At 37.1% G+C, this 23340-nt stretch overlaps 1 protein-coding gene across 3 annotated transcripts in view; it reads left to right on the top strand.

Moving 5' to 3' along the window:
• The window catches only part of LOC6034987, a 56709-nt gene extending 35332 nt beyond the window's left edge, over positions 1-21377 (top strand). For 2 of the 3 annotated variants that reach the window (XM_038263949.1, XM_038263950.1), the window contains 2 exons: positions 17617-18138; positions 18214-21377. In XM_038263949.1, the coding sequence (XP_038119877.1) occupies positions 17617-18138; positions 18214-19515 (1824 nt within the window). In that variant the 3' untranslated portion in view covers positions 19516-21377. The remainder of the gene's footprint in view (positions 1-17616; positions 18139-18213) is intronic. The other variant, XM_038263951.1, reaches the window with a different exon arrangement.
• Positions 21378-23340: the final 1963 nt, after the last annotated feature.

Consider the following 23340-nt stretch of genomic DNA (forward strand, 5'->3'; position numbering starts at 1 on the left):
TTTATTCGTGGTTCTCAATTTCATGAACGCTTGTTCACGATTTTGGGAACTCTTTTTTCTCCGTGTACTCTGCTGCTGCTGCTGGTCCCCGGTGCCACATTGCTCAGTTTTCCTTTTTGATGAAGAATCCTTAGGTCATGTATCGAACCCAAGATCACTCCAAATGTAAGTCCGGGCGCGCGTCTGCATCTTCCCACGAGGGTTATGTTGGATGAGCAGGCGTAAACGTCAATAAGAAGTCTGCGGTCATCTAGGTTTTACCAAGTTCATTAACAGTTTTTCAATAAAGTGACTAGCAAAAATTGGATTGGAATATGGATATGGAATACTGAAGTTTTCTGCAATATGGGTATCAAATGATCGAGTTTTTTCATACATTTCAAATGTGATAATATTTTTGTGTAGAATACTCTGCGTAGTTTTGTGAAATTTTGATGTTGTTGTTCGAAATTTGAAAAAATGTTGATGATTTTGCCAACATCTCAATGTTTACGAATTCAAAAACATAGAGTTGCAGGATATGCTAACAAGAGTTGTATTGTTAATTTGATTTTGGTTAACCGGGGTAAATTTTCTTGAAATAATTCAAACTGTCAAAAATCCACCAAAGCATCTACCACATTGATCGCACAAAAAACTGTGGCAGAAAAGTATCCACCGCGATCAATTTTTGACAGTTTGAAGCCCACGAATTATTTCAAGATTTTCATCCGTGTATAAAAAAAAGTCCGATCATTTGATACGCATATTGTAAAAAAAAACTGAAAGTTTAAGTACTTTTACGAAAATCGTCACAAAAAATATTATGACTATCGAGCTGTATGAAAAATTTCCAAGGTTAGATTTTTGAAATTTTCTCTAAAAGCCAAATCAATTTCATTTCATTTGCGTCCAAGAGTAATGATTTTTTGAAAAAAAAATAATTCAGTTGAAATGGACACATGAAGCAAATGGAGACTTAGTTGTTGTCGCGATTCTATTCAATTTATATGGAAAACATCAATAAGAGAGAAAGCACAGTCACCAAAACGAAAACTAAACCCAAAACCTTTAATTTACCCTCGGGTTCCGATACACATTGTATTTCACCTTCCAAATTTAGCCCCGTTCATCTCGAAACGATTTAGTGAAACTGAATCCAACACCATAAACGACGAGCCGCCGGTTTGAACCTCTTCACTTCCTCTCTCTCTCTCTCTCTCTGTTAGCCAAAATTGGGTCCGATTTTAAATAAATAAAACCAACACAATCTCCATTATGGACCCCTCACCAAAAGGATGGCCGACTATCTCTGTCAGGGTCTTCTGAAGATACCGCTGACTACTCGCCGGAAGAGGAGGAGAATGTTGAACCGATTGTAATTGGTGCTGACAGCGGGACCCCCATTGTCTTGTCATGCCCGGTCACTTCTGGGACGGATTGTGAACCCTGACAAGCTCCGACCGTCCTCCGACAGTGGTGGTCTTGTCTGAGGTTGGAAACGCAGTTCATTCACATTTTTACGTTTTTAAAAGAAAGTAGTTTAAGAATAAAATTTCAACCAATTTATCGGATTGACCAAATGAGGTTTAAACGGAAAACATAATGCATAAAATTAAAAACAAAACTTCTTCAAAAAACATTCGAAAAGGTCATTCCATAACCAACAAACAGCCGTTTAAATGCCAATAGATAGACTTTTACATAACTCACCACTTTCGTTTTCATGCAATTCTTCCACGTGGGAGCCGGCAGCCAAACGATTAGCCGGATATTATGACCGTGCCCTCTCTCTCTATCCCCCAAAACCCCCCTCCGCAATCTGTCACGGATTCGTAATAGCTTTCTTCGTCGATTGTGTGGCTCAAGTTACCTCAGTCTGGAGGGCCCCAACCGAAAATGTGGTCCAAAGCGGACACATCCCACAAACTCATTAAACGCAACAGAAGAAGAAGAAGAGAAAAAAAAATTGAACGTTGCCACCGTCGTCACACTGGCGTCGCGGCCAGACACGCGGAACGCGAACAATCTGATCGAACTTTGCACTGCTCGTTTTGGGAGTTTGGGACTGGGCCACGTTGAGGCGGGTTGCGGAAGATAAAATGACTCCATTCAAAGACGGTTTACTTTCGATGACTTGCACGCGGCTGTTTTGGGGTGGTCTTTAAAAACTGTGAAATAATAGTTTTATTTCATAATACAGATCAAATATCAAATAATTATATGAATATAAATCACGAATTTTCTGATTAAAAAGTGTACTAATATTTATTTTTCTTTTCTTTACAGGTAAATATCATTCAAAATAAATTGTGACCACCTGCTCAGTAAAGACTTATTTTGTAAGTAAATTCACAACTGTCCAAAAATCAGGAAGAAATTGAATCCTTCTAAAAACATTCCATCAAAAAAATATTCAATGATTTACCAAACCAAAGAAAAGTTTAGGTATAAGTTTGTTTTGCATTTTTGGTAGCTAATCCAATTATGTTTTTAAAATTGTTGAAAAATGCAGATTAATGTTTAATTGTTACTTCCAAAAACATACAAGTAAAAAGTAATACTAAAAAAGCCGTTTTTAAGTGTTTTTAACGTGATTAACTATTATGTCCAAAATTTTAAAATTATTGAATTATCTATAACAAAAACAAATCTCTTGTAAATAGTAACGTAATTTGCAAAAAAAACATAAGGGGAGAAAACAGATACCACAAAAAAGTGTAAATTTACATCTATCCTTTGTTTATTCACATATTCCAGCTGAATGTTAAAAAAAACTTGAAATGAACCATAAAATTGTTCAACCCTCAATTTTGTTTTTTTTTTTTTTTGCTGTCTAGATGTTTTTTTTTATAAATGGATAGAATTTCGGAAAATAACATCTTAATCTTGATAGTTCTGTAGAAATAATTATAGAAAGTATAAGTATGTATTATAGAAAGTTTAAACAATATGATTTTAATCAAATATCCAGCAATAAACGTGGTTGGGACAAATCAAAATAAATTAAATGCGTTTTTTTCGTGTTTTAGTTACTTGTTTGATTTTGGAAAATGAAATTTTTATGGTTGAATATCATTATTTTTCGATGTAATTTAACCTCAACTTGCTATATTTTCAGTAAAAATAAGTATGCAGTAATTTTTGTAGAGTCCCAGACTATGCCTCTACGCATGTTTTTGCAATTTAAATGATGATGGTGCCATTCTATAGCAGAAAATGTGAAAATCACGCAAAAAATTGAAAAAGTGACTGTGAAAACTTGAATAAATTAGATAGGCAAAATGTAATTATATAAGGTGGTAGAATAGGCCAAATACTATCAAAAACAAACATAAACTAAACAAGATAAATTAAAATCAAAATATTAAAAATAAAACAAGAAAAACATAAAACAAGAGAAGTAAAGTTTTTCGTAGAACAAAAGTTGCTCAAAATGAGCTCCTGAACACGGGAAAAATAAATATTTTCGAAAACAAAATTTGGACAGTAGAGGGTTAAATAGACACTTTTTCTTTTAGTGATTTTTTTTTGGTTGTAAATTTTTGCTCTGGGGACCTCTTAGATCAAAATTTTTAGTGATAACTTTATCATATTCGTATTTCTGAGACAATTTCACATTAGAAACATGCATAAACATGTTTATTTTCATCCATTTTAATCCTTTAAAAAATCAAAGTTAAAAAAATAAGATGTTATATTTTTCTGGTGACATCTTATTAACGAACATAATTTCAATAAATGTGATTTCAAGATTTTTTTAATATTATTTTTTTAAAGGGTTAAAATGGACTAAAATAAACATTTTTATGCATGTTTCTATTGTGAAATTGTCTCAGGAATACGAATATGATAAAATTATCACCAAAAAAAAAGTGATCTAAGGGGTCCCCCGAGCAAAACTTTACAATCAAAAAAATCACTAAAAGAAAAAGAGTCTGTTTAATATGGTCAACTGCCTTACCCAAAGCGTTCTCAGTCTCAGATGGTAGTCCCAGATGTCTCCTACAAGCTGCAGGTCGAATCGAGTTGATATCTGGATGGAACACTTTTTTTATTTGAGTTAAAAAATTGTGTTATTTTTTCACTACAATGCCAATAACTCCCTTGAAATTTAACCAAATGGGATGCTTCACCCTGCATTTTTTTAATTTTAAAGCCCTTTCAGATGCATTTTGAATTTTTAAATTTAATTAAATTACGCCAAAGTTATAGCCTTTTTAAGATTTTTAACTTTGTGTCCCGATTTTCCCCCTTTGACCTAGAGTGCTCATATTTTGCTAGTTTTATATGTACAAACAACCCTTGAAAATTTCAGGCATATTGGTGAGGTTGATGCGAGATGGTTATGCTTTGCTCGTGGGCTCGCTTTTAAGATGATTTTATTTCTGAATTTATTTCTGAAATGTACATTTTTTTGTTATTGGCAGCAAAACAACTAAAAATCAATTCTGTCAATTGGTACGTGTTCAGGGAGCCAAAATCTACCATACCTTGAAGAACTGAAGCTTTCAAGGACTGTATTGAAAATTAGCCAGAAACAATATTTTTAATTTCTGTTGAAAGCATCTTGTAGGTAAGATTTTCTTGAAAATTAGACACATCGGAATGCGACGTACGATGATTCTTAAAGATTTGCCAACTATTTTCCCAAAACAAAATCTTGCGTGATTGATTCTTTTTCAACAGTATTTTATATCTTGACCAATAAATTTAACGTGATCGTTAAATTTCAATTTAAATGTTTTTTTTCTCAGGTAGGCAAAATCTAATATTTCACAAAATGATTTTCATTTTTCAATTCTGTTGAAATATGTATATATATTAAAAAAATGAAAACTAAAAATTTGCCTCAAAATAATGTGTTTTTTGTAAGAAATGAACTTCAACAAACTTAGAAAAGTAAGGAAAGTATCCAAAATGAAAAATAACTGTAAACCTCTCTTAGAACTCTTACCTTAACCTAAAAAAAAATCCTGAAACTGAATCCTTCCCGGAAGGCCCCATCACTCTGACTGATTCAGCCTTGAACAGATCATCGACTCCAACTTCTGCAGAACTGCACCACCAAGAAGCACCCTAATCCCTTCACCATCTCAACCGCATACGTAACAGGCACCTACCCTGTCCCAACTCCCCAACCCGAACAACGTGAGGGCGACTTCCGCTGAAAGAGAAACCGACAAAACCGTTGGAGAGAGAGAGAAAAAAAGGGCTCCAGCGAAAGTGAATTTTGCGGATTCCCTCGCTTCGCTTCGTGGTACGACCCTCGTAAAACGGGCGATGGGATAATGTGGGCGCGCGAAGAAGACAGACACCGAACTCCGAGAATAACATAACAAAACGATCGCAACGTGGAGAGGTCGTGATGATCTGGGGAGTTGGGGGAAAAAAACAGGGAGGCTTCTTGCATGACTTGGTCGAAGGGTCCCTTCTTGGGTTAGACTGGGGGAAAGAAAGAGAGTAAAAGGTCTGAAGGTCTGATCGGGTCTGGCCGGGTCTTTGCGTGATGATATACAGTTACATCATGACCTAGTTTGGTGCGCTCCGAGAAGTTAAAGCGGGGTCCGTAAAGAAGGGCTTTTTTGCCTGTTGGAACTTTTTTTTCTACACAAACGGAAAGTGAAAATGAAAGTAGAAAACTGCATGGTAAAAACTGAAGAAAACCGAAAAACCAGAAAAACAATTCGTTCTTGGAAGGTTTTGGTTTAGCAACTTATATGATGATTCATAACGACTTGTGCTTGGGGTAAAGAAATCAAATTAGAACGAACCAATTAATTTTGAAATGAATAATAATAATTAATCTCAAGAACCTTACCTTAACCCAAAAAAAACCTGGAATTCAATCCTTCACGGTAGGCCACACCACTATGAGTCATTCAGCTTAGAAAAGATCATCGATTCCAACGACTGCAGAACTGCACCACCAAGAAGAACGCTAATCCCTTCACCGTCTTTCCCCGCCTCTTGAAAAAAAATAAAGCAACCCTTTTAGTAGAAAAGTATTTAAAAGTACAATTAGGATACTATCCAAATTTTCAAATTTCAATTTTTAGACAATAGATTATAAAAAAACGGAACAATTTTTCTCTTGTATTCATTGATATTTTTTTAGTTTACAAAAATGTTGAAATGTATAAAGTATAGCGATTCTAATATTGAATTTATGTTGAAAATTTAATTAATCATGCCAATTGACCATTATGCGCCATTATGCCAACTTATGTTATGCTAAACAGCGTTATGCTAAATGGCATTATACCAAATGGGAAACATAACATGTTTTTCAAGGTTCTAAGTATTTCTGGGAAATGGGTCATTCTGGGGAATGGATCATTCTGGGGAATAGGCCATTCTGGGGAGTGGGATTCTGAGGAATGGAATTCTGGGGAATGGGTCATTCTGGAGAATGGCATTCTGGGGAATGGGATAGAACCCAAATTTTCATAAAATATTGTAGTGTCTCGAAAATACTTAAATTTTTATAATTCGCAATATGGGTATCAAACGATTTGAAATTTTGCATGCATTTTCACTGTTTTACAGTTTTTTGAATAAAATGCTAAAATTTTCACAAATTACCGTATTTTCTCGAAAATACTAATTTTTTTTTAATTCGATTATCTAACGATTCGAAATTTTGCAAATATTTTAACTGTTTTAGAGATTGTTGAATGAAATACTAAAATTTTCACAAAATATAGTATTTTCTCGAAAATACTCATTTTTTTTTATATTCACAATATGGGTATCAAACGATTGGAAATTTACCTAAATTTCCATTGTTTTAGAATTGATTAAATGAAAAACTCATTTTTTACAAAATACCGTATTTTGTCGAAAATACAAAAAAAAAATATATATTTATCAATATGGTTATGAAACGATTTGAAATTTTGCATGTGTTTTCACTGTTTTAGAGTTGTCAATGATTTAATCAATTTTTTTCACAAAATACCGTATTTTCTCGAAAATACTAAAACAGTGAAAAAACAGGTAAAATTTCGCTACGTATCAATACAGGTTTCAACCCATATTGCGAATTATAAAAAAATAGTATTTTAAGAAAATACGGTATTTAGTGAAAATTTTAGCATTCAATTCAAAAAACTCTAAAACAGTAAAAATGCATGCAAAATTTATAATCGTTTAATATCCATATTGCGAACTAAAAAAAATGAGTATTTTCTTGATAATACGGTATTTTGTGAAAATTTGAGTTTTTCATTCAATCAAAAACAGTGAAAATGCCGGTAAAATTTCGCTTCGTGCAAATCATGATAATTTGAGTAAATTAAAAAAATACGGTATTTTGTGAAAATTGAAGTATTTCATTCAAATAACATTAAAACAGTGAAAAATCAAGAAAAATTTCGCTTCGTTTGATACCCATATTGCAAATTATAAAAATTTTAGTACTTTAAAAAAACACGGTATTTTGTGAAAATTTTAGTATTACTGCGGGCGTCAATAATTAGAGTTTACGCGCGGTGATACAACCGCAAGATAATGGTCGCATGACAGCCGCATGACAGTCGCAGAACAAATTTTGGCTGTTGTCAAAGGTTGCCTTGAGTTTTCAGCTGACTTTTTGGAAATTATTCAAAACAAACCAAGTTGACAGCCAAATCAACGCAGAATTTCAGTTCAACTTGCTGATTTCTACACTGCGGTAGTTGGGCGGCAATAATCACCTGTCACTCACAGCGAGGGAGAAACGTGATTTTATCTCACAATAAGCAATATTTCATTAAAAAAAATACTAAAAAAGCATGCAAAATATTGAATCGTTTGATACCCACATTGCAAAATAGAAATAATTAAGAATTTTCGAGAAACTGCGGTTTTTTTTCTTAAAAGTTGAGTATTTCATTTAAAAAAAACTGTAAAACAGTGAAAATGCATGCAAAATTTCGAATCGTTTGATAACCATATTGCAAATTATAAAAATTTGAGAACTTTAAAAAAACGGTCGTGAAAGTTTTAGTATGTTATTCAAAATTTTCCTGCCATTTTTTACAGAATTGACCAAATTGGATGGAATTTGAATTGGAGGCATTAAACATCAACATTAAACATTAAGTAACACTGTGCAGAAAGAATGAGCTCATTTCATCTAATGGTTTTCGAGAAATTTCAATTTAAAGTGAAAAATTCGTGGTGCTCTGGTGCGACCATGGGCGTTAGAGGGTCAAATTATAAAAAATAGCATTTTAGAAAAAAATACGGTATTTTGTGAATATTTTAATATTTCATTCCAAAAAATTTAAAAAAGTGAATATGTATGCAATATTTCGAATTGTTTGATGCCAATATTGCAAATTTTAAAAATTTAAGTACTTTCGAAAAAACGGTATTTTGTGAAAATTTTAATATTTATAATTTAAAACAGCGAATCCATTAAAAATGTTAATTTAAGAAAGATTTTTAAAATGGGTTATCGTCCGTTGCGGTAATTCTATCGATTAACACCCTTGATTGTGATACTTTAAACGCTTGAAAATTGAAATTTTAAACTCATTTTCTTTGGTGAAACACAGACAGTTTTCGATTGGTAATGTAACAGTCAATCAATCGTGAGAATTTGATTAATTTGGGTTTGCTCAAATCGATTTTTTTCTGTAGTATCTATACATAGAAAAAAATCAATTCCCGTAATCATGAATTATGTTCACGAATGTGAGATCCACGAAGGAATTTATTCATGAGTATTGTGCATTTGCACCATAAACGTGAATAAATTCCTTCGTGGTTCTCATAATCGTGAACTGACTTCACGGTTTCGAGAATTGATTTTTTTCTGTGTAGTAGTTTTTTTTCTCTTGCCTCGGTGAGATCTTCCGAAAAATTTTGATCTCGTTTGTGTACATAAGGGGAACAAGATTTTTTTTCGAAAATCTCAAGAGATACTCCTTGGCTTGATTCTCTACACAATAATAAATAACTGTGCCAATTTTGAGCCAAATCGGTTAAAGTTTAAGGGTCACTTTTTATCGTTGAATTATATATGGGGAAAATCACGGAAATGTATGGGGAAAGGCATAGAGAGACAGTTCTGATTAAATTCTCAAAAAATAATGTCTTTTTCAAATCCAAATAAATATGTTATTTTACTATAAAAAACAAAAGAGGTAAATTTGACACTTTTTTACTGTCAAGGTTACGTCAATTTTAAAACATTCAAATATTAAGTATGAAGTGGCAGTCTTTTCAACGTTATTCAAAAAAAAACGAAACTATTGGCACTACGCCCCCCGGGGCATGGCCTTCCTCTAACGTGGGATTTCTGCTCCAGCGCCTCTGACGAGACAGGAGAAACCGGGACCGACGTTTTACTTCACCATCCGATAGAAGCTCAGTGGATAAGGCGGGAATCGAACCCGTGTCTCATAGCATCATCGGGATCGGCAGCCGAAGCCGCTACCCCTGCGCCACGAGACCCAACTCAACGTTATTCAAATCGGCTCCAAATTTTCATCATGGAGAGCAAATCTGCTGAAATGTGTAATAAATGCGAAAATTCATCTTGCATCAATTTAAAATAACTTTTTTCTCAAACAATCATACTTCAGCAAAATAGAAGCCTTCACTCAATTATAAACCGATTCACACGTTGTTTCGAATCATAATAATCAGCAAAACGGTTGCACTTTCCCACTTGATGTTTTTGCTTCCTTCCAATTTCACCTTCTAGAAAAGATACAAAAAAACAACCCCGCACAATGTATCCCCTTAATGAACTACCAATTTACCTGCGCCGTTTATTGTTAATGATGCACACAACTCGGCGCACATTTGAAAATGGAAATCTTCAATCAAAATGCATCGCAGATCGCTCGGGCGCGCGCTGAAATGGAAAATAAAACCTGCCTCACATTAAAACACACACGGCGTGTGATTAAGGGGGTGTCTCGTGGCCGTAGAAAGAGAAACTTTCCTGCCGCCCCACCACCCACTTGAAAATGTATGTTTTGACTGCACTCTATGCTCGATGCGCTGCCCGAGCTGTTGCAGTGTGCATTCCACGCGTGTTTCACGTCGCTCTCGGAGCTCCTGATCAACTCTCCTCGATATAAATTGTCTGCAAATTGCATCGTGTGAGGTTGCTACCGCAGCAACAGTCGCAGCATTGGATGTTTGGACCCAGTTTTATTTGAATCATTTAGGGTAGGTTGACGATTGTTGGACATGTTTTGCCTTTCTTACAAAAGAAAGGTTTAATGTTTGCTTTTGGAAAAACGTTTTTCTCAGAAATCTTAAAAAAATCGTGCTCGGCGAGGATTCGTCCCAGGAAAAAATCCTATTACTAAATTGAAGGTTAGGATGCGCTCTTTCGATTGAATTTTGGCCCGAAACCCGGAACTCAAAGTCTGATTTTTGAGAGCTCTTTTTCTGAAATACATGAGCGATGTCTGTATCCGCTCTTAAAAATTTGTGTCTTCCATCACTGGAAAACCGCTCGTAAAACCCACAACTTTTATAAGTCAGATCTGTAGCCGTGGGGTCGGAGACGAACATTTTATTTTTCAATTCACAATTTTCGACCTGTAAATGTGGTCAAAGCCATTTTTAGAGGTATTTTTTGGACAATTTTACAGATAACACTATCAAATTAAAAGAATTCAGTTTCAAACAAAAAGCCATTCGAAAACATGCGCCATAAACTGCTTGGGCCAAAAATTTGAAGCTTTTCGTCTTATTTTTACTCTATTTTTTCCCATAATTTTTTTGATTTTATACAGAATCATACAAGTCGTCAAGTCGAAGCTTCAACGCCAGCGCTTTTACGTTTGCGCGTTTTACGCTGCGCGTGAAAGTGTTCTTTCTGGCTTCTCATAATAGATCGACAAAGTGCAATAGCGATACATATTTTTTAAGTTAATCATAGACTAACAATAAATACTGAGTACCCTTTATTTTTTTCTAATAATTTCAATCCAATATGTTTTTCTTAATTAAATTTAAATATCTTGTGACAAATAATGTACCTCTGAAATAAAAAAAAATGGCATTTGAGGTTTAGCATAAAAAGATTCGAAGCTTTAGGTAAAATTCTCACTGGGTGGTATCATTATGTTTCTGAAAAAATAATTACACCAATATCATTTTGTAAGAAAGGCTCTATTTCACCTCTGGTGATATTAAATCGGGTTTTTTTATGATACTTCTTTTTTATCATTATGAAATAATTGTTTTTTATTTAGGCCGAAGTTTTTGTCCCTCGGCTCTGGCAGGGGTCGAGGAGGGGGCAAAAAAATTAAAAAATATAAAAATTGAGATAACAAGCCATAGTTTTAACATTTGCATGGAAAAAGTGTACTGAAATGCATTTTACACTAAGTTCAGTTGTTTTGCAATCATCAGTTTTCAAAAATATAAGATTTGATGAAAACAAAACATTTAACGAAAATAAAACATTTTGCGATTATAAACATTGATTTTTAAAACAATCCAAATATGCTTTAAAAGATTCTTAACGCAGGGCTGATTTCAGCTGATTACAGCTTAATTTCCATTGAAATTTTGAAGTTCTTTGAAAAAAAAATTGCTCCCTGATTTTTCGGGCAAACTTTGAAGGGGGGGAGACAAAAACTTAAAAAAAAATTTGTACCAGCCTTAAAAAGTTTCAAAACAGACGAAATCAGAAACTTTTTATAGGATTTTTTTTTCAAATGCTGCATTTTACGAGCACAGATCTGAAAAAGACGTAAAAGTATGAATAGAATCATAAATGTTTTGCAAATTTGGACAGTAGTATAACTTTAGGAATGTAGCATTTTGTGTTCCAAAATTGTGCAATTGTCTAAACGATTGTTTTTTGAAATCAAATTTCGAAACACTCATTCTGCTACGATAAGTCATAAAAATGCTAACTTGGTCTAGATATTAGAGCAGGGGTGCACAACCTACGGCCCGTAAAACCATTTCATCTGGCCCGCGACGGCCTTAAACATGTGTTCAATGAATGCTCCTTAAGTTAAATTGGTAAATATCAGAATTTTAAACTAATTTTCAAAATAAGCATCACAAAATTTGCCATGACCAATTCTTCCCCATAATTTTGAAAAAAAAATACGAAAAGAAGACAAACTTATGGGAAATTGAACGAGCTTTCCGGTAAAAATATTTTCGAGACTGAAAAATCAAGTATGTCATATTAAAATTGCCAAAAACCATCAAAAACCCTATTTTTTCAACATTTTTATTTTTAAAACCGCTGTAACTTCATAAGGATTGGACTTAGGTCAATGGTCAATAACAAGACTTTTATGTAAAATTATCTGGAGAATCGACTTTCGTGTTCGGTTTGTGAAAATTTTGATGTTTAGAGCACTTTTGAAAAAAAAAGTTTTAGTAAATGATTTTTGTATTTTTTAAGGTGAGTTGCTCCATCTTGCATTTTTCGTGAGTCTGTTTGTAACATCTTAGGACATTTTCACAAAAATTTTTGGAACATACATTGAACTAACATTACTTTGAGCAGTTTCTCAAAGTTTCTGAAAAGGCACTGAAAATGCCTAGCAAATCAAGCAATTTAATTTTGCATTTGGTGGTCAACCATAAATTACGTGAACAAAAAATTTTGGAAATGGTCCTGAAGCCCGATGTAATTTCTATGCACAACGGTTGAAAATATACTGAAACACATCAAAAATAATTGACCAGACGCCATTTTACTATGGATCAACTATAGTTTCTTTGGAAATTTTGGAACTGTCAGTTTCTCAAAGTCAACGAAAAAACTTTAAAAAGCCTTGATGCTAGTTATTCCAAATTGAGTTAAACCCCCTTTTTAAACTCCTTCTGGTCGTTCAAAGTATCGTAAAATCATGGATTCGACGTAACACCTTAAAATGTGGCCCTCTAGAATCCTCTACAACCCAACCCCGCCTCTTCGATTTGAAAAAAACGCCAAAAATAAATTTTTCAACCAATTTTTGATCTTTAAAAAGCATTGGAAAGAAGAACGCTTAAAATTTTAGAAAATATTAGGGTTGGAAGTTTTACTTGTTTTATGTGACTTTGCCAATGTTTTTAAAAATGTCATTTTTTTAGTGGTCAACTTTGGCTGTGTTTTTGACTAACATTTCCTATATTGTAAGTAAAAAAAAGTATGCAGTAATTTTTGTAGTGTCTCAGACTTTGTATCTACGTATTTTTTACGATTTAGGGGGAGAGGGGGTAATATGCACCCCCGGGGCAAAATGCACCCCCTGCTTTTCTCGGTTTTGGAAGAATTTTCCGGGGAAAAAATCATAGAAATTGGAAGCTTAACATTGCTAAACCATGCTAGAAAAATTTGAGCTTCGCAGTATCAAAACAGCTCAAATTATTTGCAAAACTTTAAAATGTTGTGTTTTCATCTAATTTTTATTGAACTTTCATTTTGGTTTTTGGACAATATAAAAAGCATTTCTTGATATTGTATGTGTTGAGTTATAAAGTTTTTACCATAATCTTCCTTATTCTGTAGATAGATGAGTCCAAAAACATCAAAAAATGCATTTTTAATTAAATTTCCTGCAAAAAGCGTGGTCGGGGCAGAATGCACCGCTTTGAAGCTCCTTTGTAAAAACAGCGGTGTCATCTAGTGGTGACTAGTGAAAACTGCTTTTACCCGGTGCATTTTGCCCCAATGTTGCGGTGCATTTTGCCCCGTTGTTGTAGTGCATTTTGCCCCAATGTTGCGGTGCATATTGACCCGCATGGTTGTTTGAAATGAATCAAAAACGTTTTTAGAAATTTGATATTTTCGAAAAATTTTGAGGTTTTTTAAGACTTTTTTCGCATGGATGACGAAGAATAATATTTGTTTTAGAACATCGAACAAAATTCTTCCACAGTAATGCTGTAATGGTTGAGAAATCACAGTTTTCCCTTAGGGGGTGCATATTACCCCCTCTCCCCTGATAAACTAAACAAGGCAAATGCAAATTTACATCATCTTCAAAAATGTCGAGTTGTGTAATGACGATTCTTTGTGTCTAACAAAATATAATTACTCTGCTCCATTTCAAATCAATCAATTTACTTCGTGATTTTTGGTTTATGATTAATTTTATAAGAATCTTTTTTCGAAAATTTGCTCAATGTAATTTATTTCTTTGAATAAAAATCAAGAAAACATACCTTCAAAAGAGACTAGAAACATAAAAGAAAATCAGTGTTGCCACTGAAAAAAAGAAGTGCAAAAATCGGGTGTTGCCAGAATCAGAGGTAGGTAGAAATTTTGAAGATACTAAACATTTCTTCCAACAACAAGACACCTTACCAACTTGCAGCGCTGCTGCCGCGCTGATACACTCGCGCAAGCCCCAAACCGTAATTTCTGGCCTAGAAAGTTGTTGCAGCTTGTGGATGTTACACTTTTTCCCAGACGCACACTCCACAGTCCACATGTTTGTGATACGCGGAGTTGATGGTCACGTCGCGGTTTTGTAACCAGTTCCGTTTAGTTGTGCCGCTGCTGCACTTCCCGACGCGGACTCGGCGATGAATCAGAGTGGTAAAAAACGGAAGAAAGTTTGCCCAAGCTGTGGAGGCAGAAAAGCGAAACGCTTCAGAGTTGGTCTAGTCAACGAGTTATCGCCATCTTTCTGCGGTAGAGCGCTGAAGAAGTTATTGTTGATGAAGTTGACACAGCCTTCGGTTGAAGTTGCGAAGGCAAAAAAAATAAACTCCAATTTACCGCTCAATTGATTTGCTATCTAGTGCGATGATGCTTTGACAGGTTGGAAAATATTGTTTTTCTCCCCATTGAAGCCCTATCATTGTGACATTGTTTGTTATGGCAAACTTGAGCGAAATGGTGCCCGAGGGAGTATATTGATATGTGCCCAACATGGAGACTAATTGCGCTGCGCTGGTCATAAATGGGTATCAGATTTCACGTCAATTAGAGCAACAATTCATATAGCGATACGCACTGCTATGTTGGTCATTCAAAAAAGATTGTTTGATCGTTGCTTTTAAATACTACCTTAGGCTTTCTCTAACGTTCACATTCCACTAACTTTTATGCAACCATTTTTACTGAAAATCATTGGTTATAACAGTTAAGTTTTTTTTTTTTTTTTGAATACACTATTATTGAGCCCAAGGTAAATTATAATTCAAATTTTCCTAAAAAATCAGGGGTCGAACACAATATTGAAAAACTTTTTTTTGTTTGCTTCGTTTATTTTTGCATTTTTGATTAAATATTGCACTTTTAACCATAGATCGGAGGTTCATTAATATATTTTTTTACAGTAGCGCAACTGTTGTGAATTATAATATATGCAGAATTTTTTTTGCAATTTTATATGGGGTGAATTGTTGTATTTGACACCTTTTTCAATAAAAAAAAAAAACATATTTAAAAAATATCTAAATTAAACCTAATCAAAAATATTGTTTCAAATTGCTTAAATGTACATAAAAAGCATGCAAAACATTTCAGATTTGATATATGTTTTGTCTACATCAGGTTCTGTTTCAATCAAAAAGCTAAACAATTGTAAATCCTTAATCATCAATATTAAATAAATTTTATTTGATTATGGTTTGTAAAATATTTTTTATTTATTCAAAATTAGTTCTGTTTTGAGGTTTTGTTTATTGAAGTAATAAAGATAATTAAAAAAACTTACTCTTGTCAAAGGGAGCAGGATGAATTTAATTAAAACTAAATAGGAGCAAATATTTTCACAGCTTATTACACCTCATTTCAAATGGTCAAACATCAGAGTTAAAAATATGTTTAAAAATCTTTCTGGTTTTGGCGAGCAGTCTTGTCGAAAAAGAAAAACTGATTTTTTCTCTACTTCACCGACGTTTCGACCTTTTTTTGAGGCCTTCTTCAAGGGTTTACTAAAAATGTCAAGCTTTTGCAATTTGTGTGTTTTGGTTGAGTTTTTGTGTACTTACTAGTTTTCTGTTTTTTGTCAAAAATGTTTTAGTCCTATTGTGAAACTGTCCTTTACGTATGTTTAAAAAAAACTTCAACATTTCAACAGAAATAGAAGTGCAACCAACTGAAAACATTCAAAAATACATTTTCTGGCATTGAAAACAAGTTTTGCCATGTTTATTGTTCATGTTCAATTTCACAACATGACAATTTTTACAAACGATGATTGCAATTCAACACAGTTAAGTAGGGGAAATCTACCCATTTTAATCCTAATAAGCGGTCGTGTTTGAATGATGCTGGATAATCTAGAGTCTCCCTTGAATTTTACTAAAACCAAGTACACCAACGAGTAGAGCAAGTTTTTGTGAACATTTCTGTTTATTTTCACTTTCACTAAAAGTTATTCTATTTCTTTACCAAGCATTTAACAAAAAAATCCCAAGGGTATTCTAATCGAGGCGAATGCATTGGGCCACGCCCATTTTTCTAATATCGGCTTAGTTCTTTTTCTTCCAACACTCTGTCGAGTGTTGCCATTTGCGCTGACAGTTCAAACGAACACTCACGAAAAGTGGCATTTATAGGGAAAGTTTCCTGGCATCGCTGGCTGTGCTGCTGGTGGTGTTGACGGCCAGCCTTTGTTCTTTTTTTGCCTTCGTCTCTCGCTCGGTTTTCTTCAGCCTTCGAGTGGAATGCGAAGTGAAAATTGAAACGTCAAACGACTTGGCGCGTTTGTTTTTTTTTGATGGCGCTTGCTAATTTATTACATTTTTCGGGATTATTCTTCAATTGAGTGCCTTAATAATGATCAAAAGAACATGTTGCCGGTAGTTGGAAGCAATTTCATATCTTAAGCGCCGTGAAAAAGTAAGCGAAAGTGAAAAGTTAATTTTGGCGATATTCATTAAGCGTTTGAGGGATTCTCGTGTGTGTCACTGTGTGTGCCAACAAAATGATGAGAAGTGGTCTCGCAAAATACAAATTATGATCAAAAGTGCATTAAATGTGATCTTTTTGGCCAGTAAGTGGCATACATTTGCGTGCTTACTCGAGGCGGTGCTGTTGCTGGTAAGTTTATAGCCCAAATAGTATTTTTGGAGCTTTAATCGAGCATCAAACTCTCCATATGACGAAGATAGGTTTTTGATTGGAAAGGGTAGATTTCCCCTAATAGCTTCTAGCTGAACTCAAATTCATAAGTCATTACTCAATTTCCAGTGATTCACCATAAACCGCTACATTAACGATTAGGCAATGAGGACATAACCTACGCTTCAATTAAAACGATCATACGCATAACGGGCCACAAGCTGTGAGACACCGCGCCGCCTGAAGGTCAAATTACCGTGCGTTTTTGGCAAGAGACTTCAATCGCTTTTCAAGCGACGAACCCGGTTTTGGGGAAATGCTTCCGAAATGTGCTGCTGCCTCCCACGAGTTTTTTTTTTTTACGATTGCGCGTATTGCACACAAGACGATTATCAAACTCTTTAGAGAGAGAGAGAGAGGCACGGCGTTTTTAATTGACCACGGCGGTGCGTTTAGCGGTCCGCGTTTAATTGCAATTAAAAGAAACGCGTTTCAACGGTGTGTAGAGGCCACCTGCGCGGTTGACGTCAGGCAGGAATTTGGAATTTTGATTGGTTTTCGGGGTTGAACTTATGATTAACGGGTTGCTCTAAGTGTGTTGAGCAATTGCGACACTAGGTTAACACTGTTTCTTTCCTTTTCCCACGCAGAATGTCGACTGTGACGCTCCCCTCGTAGATTCGGCCGCGCTGCCGCTGGAGCACCGGGCCGTCTATGGGCCGCCCGCACCATCACCAGTATACGGCACGCCTGGTTTGTTGAGTGGTGGCGGCGGCGGCGGCGGTGGCAGCAGCAGCAGCATCGGCGGCGGCAGCAGCTCCGGCGGCTCGGACGACCCGTGGCCGCTGTCCGGCTCGAACGACAGCCCCCAGATCAAGCACCTGCAGGTGCAGTGCGAGAAGACGCACATGCGCGTCAACATCGAGTTCGACCGGCCCTTCTACGGGATGATCTTCTCGAAGGGCTTCTACAGTGATCCGCACTGCGTGCACCTGAAGCCCGGCACCGGCCACCTGAGCGCGACGTTCGAGATCTTCCTGAACAGCTGCGGCATGAGCAGCTCGGCGAACCACAACGCGGCCAGCTTCGGCGCGCCCACCCCGTCCGGCAGCTACGTCGAGAACACGATCATCATCCAGTACGACCCGTACGTGCAGGAGGTGTGGGATCAGGTAATGACGACGAATTTGTGTTTGGTATTATTTGGTGTTAGAATGATGATGACGTATGAATTTGGTTTGTTTTAGGCTCGCAAGCTGCGCTGCACATGGTACGACTTCTACGAGAAGGCCGTCACGTTCCGTCCGTTCCAAGTGGATATGCTGCACGCGGTGACGGCAAACTTCCTCGGCGACAACCTGCAGTGCTGGATGCAGATTCAGGTTGGCAAGGGTCCGTGGGCTTCGGAGGTTTCGGGTATTGTGAAGATCGGTCAAACCATGACCATGGTGCTGGCGATCAAGGACGACGAGAACAAGTTCGACATGCTGGTGCGCAACTGTGTCGCTCACGATGGCAAGCGGGCCCCGATTCAGCTGGTCGACCAGCACGGATGCGTTGTGCGGCCGAAGATCATGAGCAAATTCCAGAAGATCAAGAACTTTGGCCCGTCGGCGTCGGTCGTGTCGTTCGCGTACTTCCAGGCGTTCAAGTTCCCCGATTCGATGAACGTGCACTTCCAGTGTGTGATCCAGGTCTGCCGATACAACTGCCCGGAGCCCAAGTGCGGCGGAGGAGACTACGGACTGCCAGCGTTGACCGGTAATGGAATTTCTGGGGAATACGGAGCTCCAGGAGCGCTCAGCGGAGAGTACGGACCACCGTCGCTGCCAGAGTACGGAGTGCCGCCGGCGTACCCTGATCCTCGTCACCCATCGGACGCTACCGGCGCTTTCTCGGAGAACCAGGACAGCGTGGTGCCACCACCGCAAGCACAGACCTCGGGCAGCTCGGCCGAAAGCAAGGACGGTCAAAACCAATCGGACCAGTCGCCACAGGCTAGCACTCTGCAGAACCAGATCCAGAACGAGATCCACGATCACATCAACATGCCACCACCGCCACCCCCAGGCCAGTCGTACGTGACGGTCACCAAGCGAAAGGACGAAATGGTCAACGACGGCAACCTGGTCAGTTTGGGCGGACGACCACGATCGGTCGAGGGTCTGGATGATCTGCGCGGAGTGCGACGACGACGAGACACCGAGACCTTCACGGTCGTGATGAAGCCTCGCATCTACAAACGGGACGCCCAGGAAATGACCGACGTCAACACCGAGCGCATCATCCAGGTAGTCGCCCCCGGGGACGTCAACTTTGCGCTGAACGCCGCCGCCAGCAACGAAACCGTCGTCATCCAGTCGCAGCGTACCGTCGACCCGGAAACGATCTGCATGTCCGTGCCCAGCTTCGTCGGTGGACTCGTGATGCTGCTGCTGGTTCTGGCCGTCGCCTCGCTCGTCGCCGCGTTCCTCTTCGTCCGGGTGCGACACTTTGACCGCAAAGGTACGGCCCCCACGTTCGTGTCGCAGTTCCTCAAGGTGAACTAAGCGTTGATCCCGAACCCACCCCGCTAACCCGAACGGTCTTTTCCCGTTTTTGGTCTCTTTTCTTTTTCTTCTTTTTTGTAGCTAACCACATGCCACTGTCCAGGTAAAGGCGCGCGCCCCGGGTTGCCAAGTTACTAAACCCACCCCCGCAAAACCAACACACTCACCACAACCAAACCCTAATTTTTGCTCCTCCCCCTTCCATCCAGCAGCTCACACGTGTTCCTGGTGGCGCAGCAGTAGTAGATAGTACGCTTCCTTCGGTGCCTCTCACCTTCGACAACGTCGTCGTCGTCGCCAACAACGCGTCAACGCCAACGCACTACTAAACGCATGAGGAGCTTCGCTATTGGTCACTCTGGCATGGTTTAACAACTCTCTTCGGCTTAATGTTGTGCAAGTGGTGTCCCGAATAACCCCCTTTCAGCTACAAAGAAGAAGAACAACGGAAATCCGCGCTCATCTTTTCACGGTCAACGTTCTACTATTTGAAACCCGGTGAAAACATGAGGCACTAATCACTTTGCCAGGCCTTTACTAACGTATTTATGTATGTTTGCGCTTAATTTATTCTCCCCCTCCCTCTCACTAAATCCATACTATCCACTCACCATCCTAAACACGCTGCACCTTAAAAGTCACACGTGCAGCACGGATACCAACGACTTTCAAAGAAATCCGTCACTTAGTTGAGTAGCACAGACGGCAGGTGGATCTCGCGCAAAAACATAAACAAATGTTCATGAACATTTGTTCACGTTTTCGCCGGGAGTTTCACTCCGTCCGTGCTTGTAGAGTTTATTTTGTGAGTAGCTTATCATCTAGCGATCCGGAACGCAGCAAGCTGCTGCCAACGGATCGAATTACGAGTATCTTTGAATCTAAAGAACACTTATTTATTTGCTTAAATTATGAGTCCCTCCTCCCAACTCCCTCCTACTCTTCCCATTGAGCCTATCCCCTCACACGCAACGGGCACGTTAAGCTATTTGGTGTGGATCCCCGTCCCCTTCTCTCTAACATGTTTCCCCCCTCCCACCAAAATCCTAACCTCAAAACCCCCTTCACTATTAGAGTTTAGTTAGTAGCAGTAGCTAGTGCCGCTAAAGAAAAAAAAACTTTTCACTTGAGCAACATCAACAAAGGAAGAAAGTAGCAACCAATTAGCGTAGTAGAAATGCACACACAATCTTAAAAGGTTTTCCCTTTGAGCTGCAGAGACGAAGAAACAAAAAAAAACGCGCATGTATTAAGTAGTAACAATTTAAAAAAAGATGGCGCCAACTAGTCTAGTCGCCAGATTTTTCAGAAACCTTCAACTTCCAAACGCGCTTTTGCAGAAAATCTGTGCAACAACAATCCAGTAGAGCTTTGTTTTTTCCCCTTCCCTTTTTTCTGTAATTCAATATTGAAAGCGATTAGTAAAAACAGTATTTATATTTAGTAGCTTCCCGACCAGCGGACAGAAACAAACGTGAAAGCATTTTTTTGGAATTTAAAATAGATTGACACCGAAAACGAAAATGCCTACAGAGAAAGTTTTTTGTTGTTTGTGTTTAGGAAATATCAACTGAAAAAAATAGGAGAAAACAGAAGCTACAGTTACAGTAAATGAGGAAAGTAAAAATAAAGCAGAAAAAAAGTGTAATTGTAATGTTAGGATTAGCAAAGTGTAATAAGAAACAAAATATGGAAGGATAACATTGTGCGACATAGGAACCGGAACCGGAACCAGTTGGTGTTGGTCAAAGCCAGCAGCAGCAGCAGCGTGGGTTGCAGTAAGCATGAGTGTGAAACGACGGAATATCTTTGTAAATATTTATTTAAAGAGATAGTTAACTAATAAAGAAAATTGAAGTGAACGGCGAAGGTGTTTTAGTTTTCGGAAAGTGTATCACAATCATCGTCGAAATGCCTCTCTTTAGATGACATTTATTTTATTTTATTAGTATGCTAAATATTAATTCTACGTTAACGAATTCCTTTAATACATATTGTTGCCTTCCTCACTGAGGAGAGGCTATAAAATCACTCGGAAAATGAACCTTTTAATTTGACCTGCTAGACCCACCTTCATTTATACTTACCGACTCAGAATCAAATTCTGAACAAAAATATGCACTTGATTCTCTCGGTTTTGGCTGAAAGAATGTTGTCCGGATGAGGTCTACTTGGTTCACTTTCAGGTCCTACAGCTTGGTATTGAAAATTGCCCAATTTCATTTAGTCGTTTATCACTCTATTAGTGAGAGGAAGGCAGTAACTACCTAAAGGTGGATTATGTTCTTAGGACGAATCAGATATTATCGATGGTTTTAAAACAGAAAAAATGATCTTATTTTAATGGTATATTTTCTGTTAATTTTAAGAAGTTAAATAATGGCTCACACAAATACATAAGTACCTAAGCGATATGCTCGTATTTGCTCCTAACTCCATCCAATTAGCTGATTTTCACTTGCTTGCTTATTACCTATTGAACTATTTATCTGTAATTGAGCTGTAATTGAACGTCAAAGTGCTACTTGATAACCGCATACGATTTTTTTTAATGTATGTATTAAATTTGTATAAAACTTTGTCCATGCAGTTCCTATGAGAAATTCTCTACGAAATCTGTCGATTTCTTTTATTATGCTCAAACTTTCAATCGAGCGAAAAATACCATGTTGATCCATCGAAATGAGTTCCCAGAACATTTTGCTTTTGGTGCTTTATATTCAGTTATTGTATTAGGGGGAGAGGGGGTAATATGCACCCCCTGCTTTTCTCGGTATTTGGAAGAATTTTCCTGGGGAAAAATCATAGAAATTGGAAGCTTAACATTGCTAAACCATGCTGGAAAAATTTGAGCATCGTGGTATAAAAACAGCTTAAGTTATTTGCAAAACTTTAAAATGTTGTGTTTTCATCTAATTTTCATTGAACTTTCATTATGATTTTTGAACAATATAAAAAGCATTTATTGTTATTGTAAGTGTTGAGGTATATAGTTTTTGCCATAATCTTCATTATTGTGCAGATAGATGAGTCGAAAAACATCAAAAAATGCATTTTTAATTAAATTTTCTGCAAAAAGCGTGGTCGGGGCAAAATGCACCGCTGTGAAGCTCCTTTGTAAAAACAGCGGTGTCATCTAGTGGTGACTAGTGAAAACTGCTTTTAGCGGGTGCATTTTGCCCCATGTTGTGGTGCATTTTGCACCGTTGTTGTAGTGCATTTTGCCCCAATGTTGCAGTGCAAATTGTCCCGCATTATTGTTTGAAATGAATCAAAAATATTTTTAGAAATCTGTTATTTTTAAACAATTTTGAGGGTTGTAAAGACTTTTTCACTTGGATGACGTTGAATAATAGTTATTTATGAACATCTAACGAAATTCTTTCACAGAAATGATGTTATTGGTTTTAGAAAGGTATTTCAAAGACCTTTCTAATGAGCTCAAAACATTGAAGATCTGATAGACCTATCAAAAGTTATGAGCACTTAAGTGTCATTTGTACTCATTTCAGAGGCCGGATCTCATACACGGAGAGACCGGCCGGGGCAAATCTAAGAAAATCTTGGTTAATTTAACTAAAAGTATGGGTTAATTTTTTACACAGCTTTTTTTCAACAATCGATTGTTGATTTTGTTAACCTGAAATTGCTGACCACCAGTAATTAAAATTAACTAAAAAAATAGTTGGAATTGCATTTTTTGTTGGTTAAATGACCGAAAAAAATTTGTTTTTTGAAATATTGTGGAATATTCTGTTAAAAACTGGCTGGAACATATTTTTCAACTATTTTTCAACATTTTTTTTCGTTGTATCAACCGAAATA

This window comes from Culex quinquefasciatus, chromosome 3 (genome assembly GCF_015732765.1).
Source record: "Culex quinquefasciatus strain JHB chromosome 3, VPISU_Cqui_1.0_pri_paternal, whole genome shotgun sequence".
NCBI classification, from domain to species: Eukaryota; Metazoa; Arthropoda; class Insecta; order Diptera; family Culicidae; genus Culex; species Culex quinquefasciatus.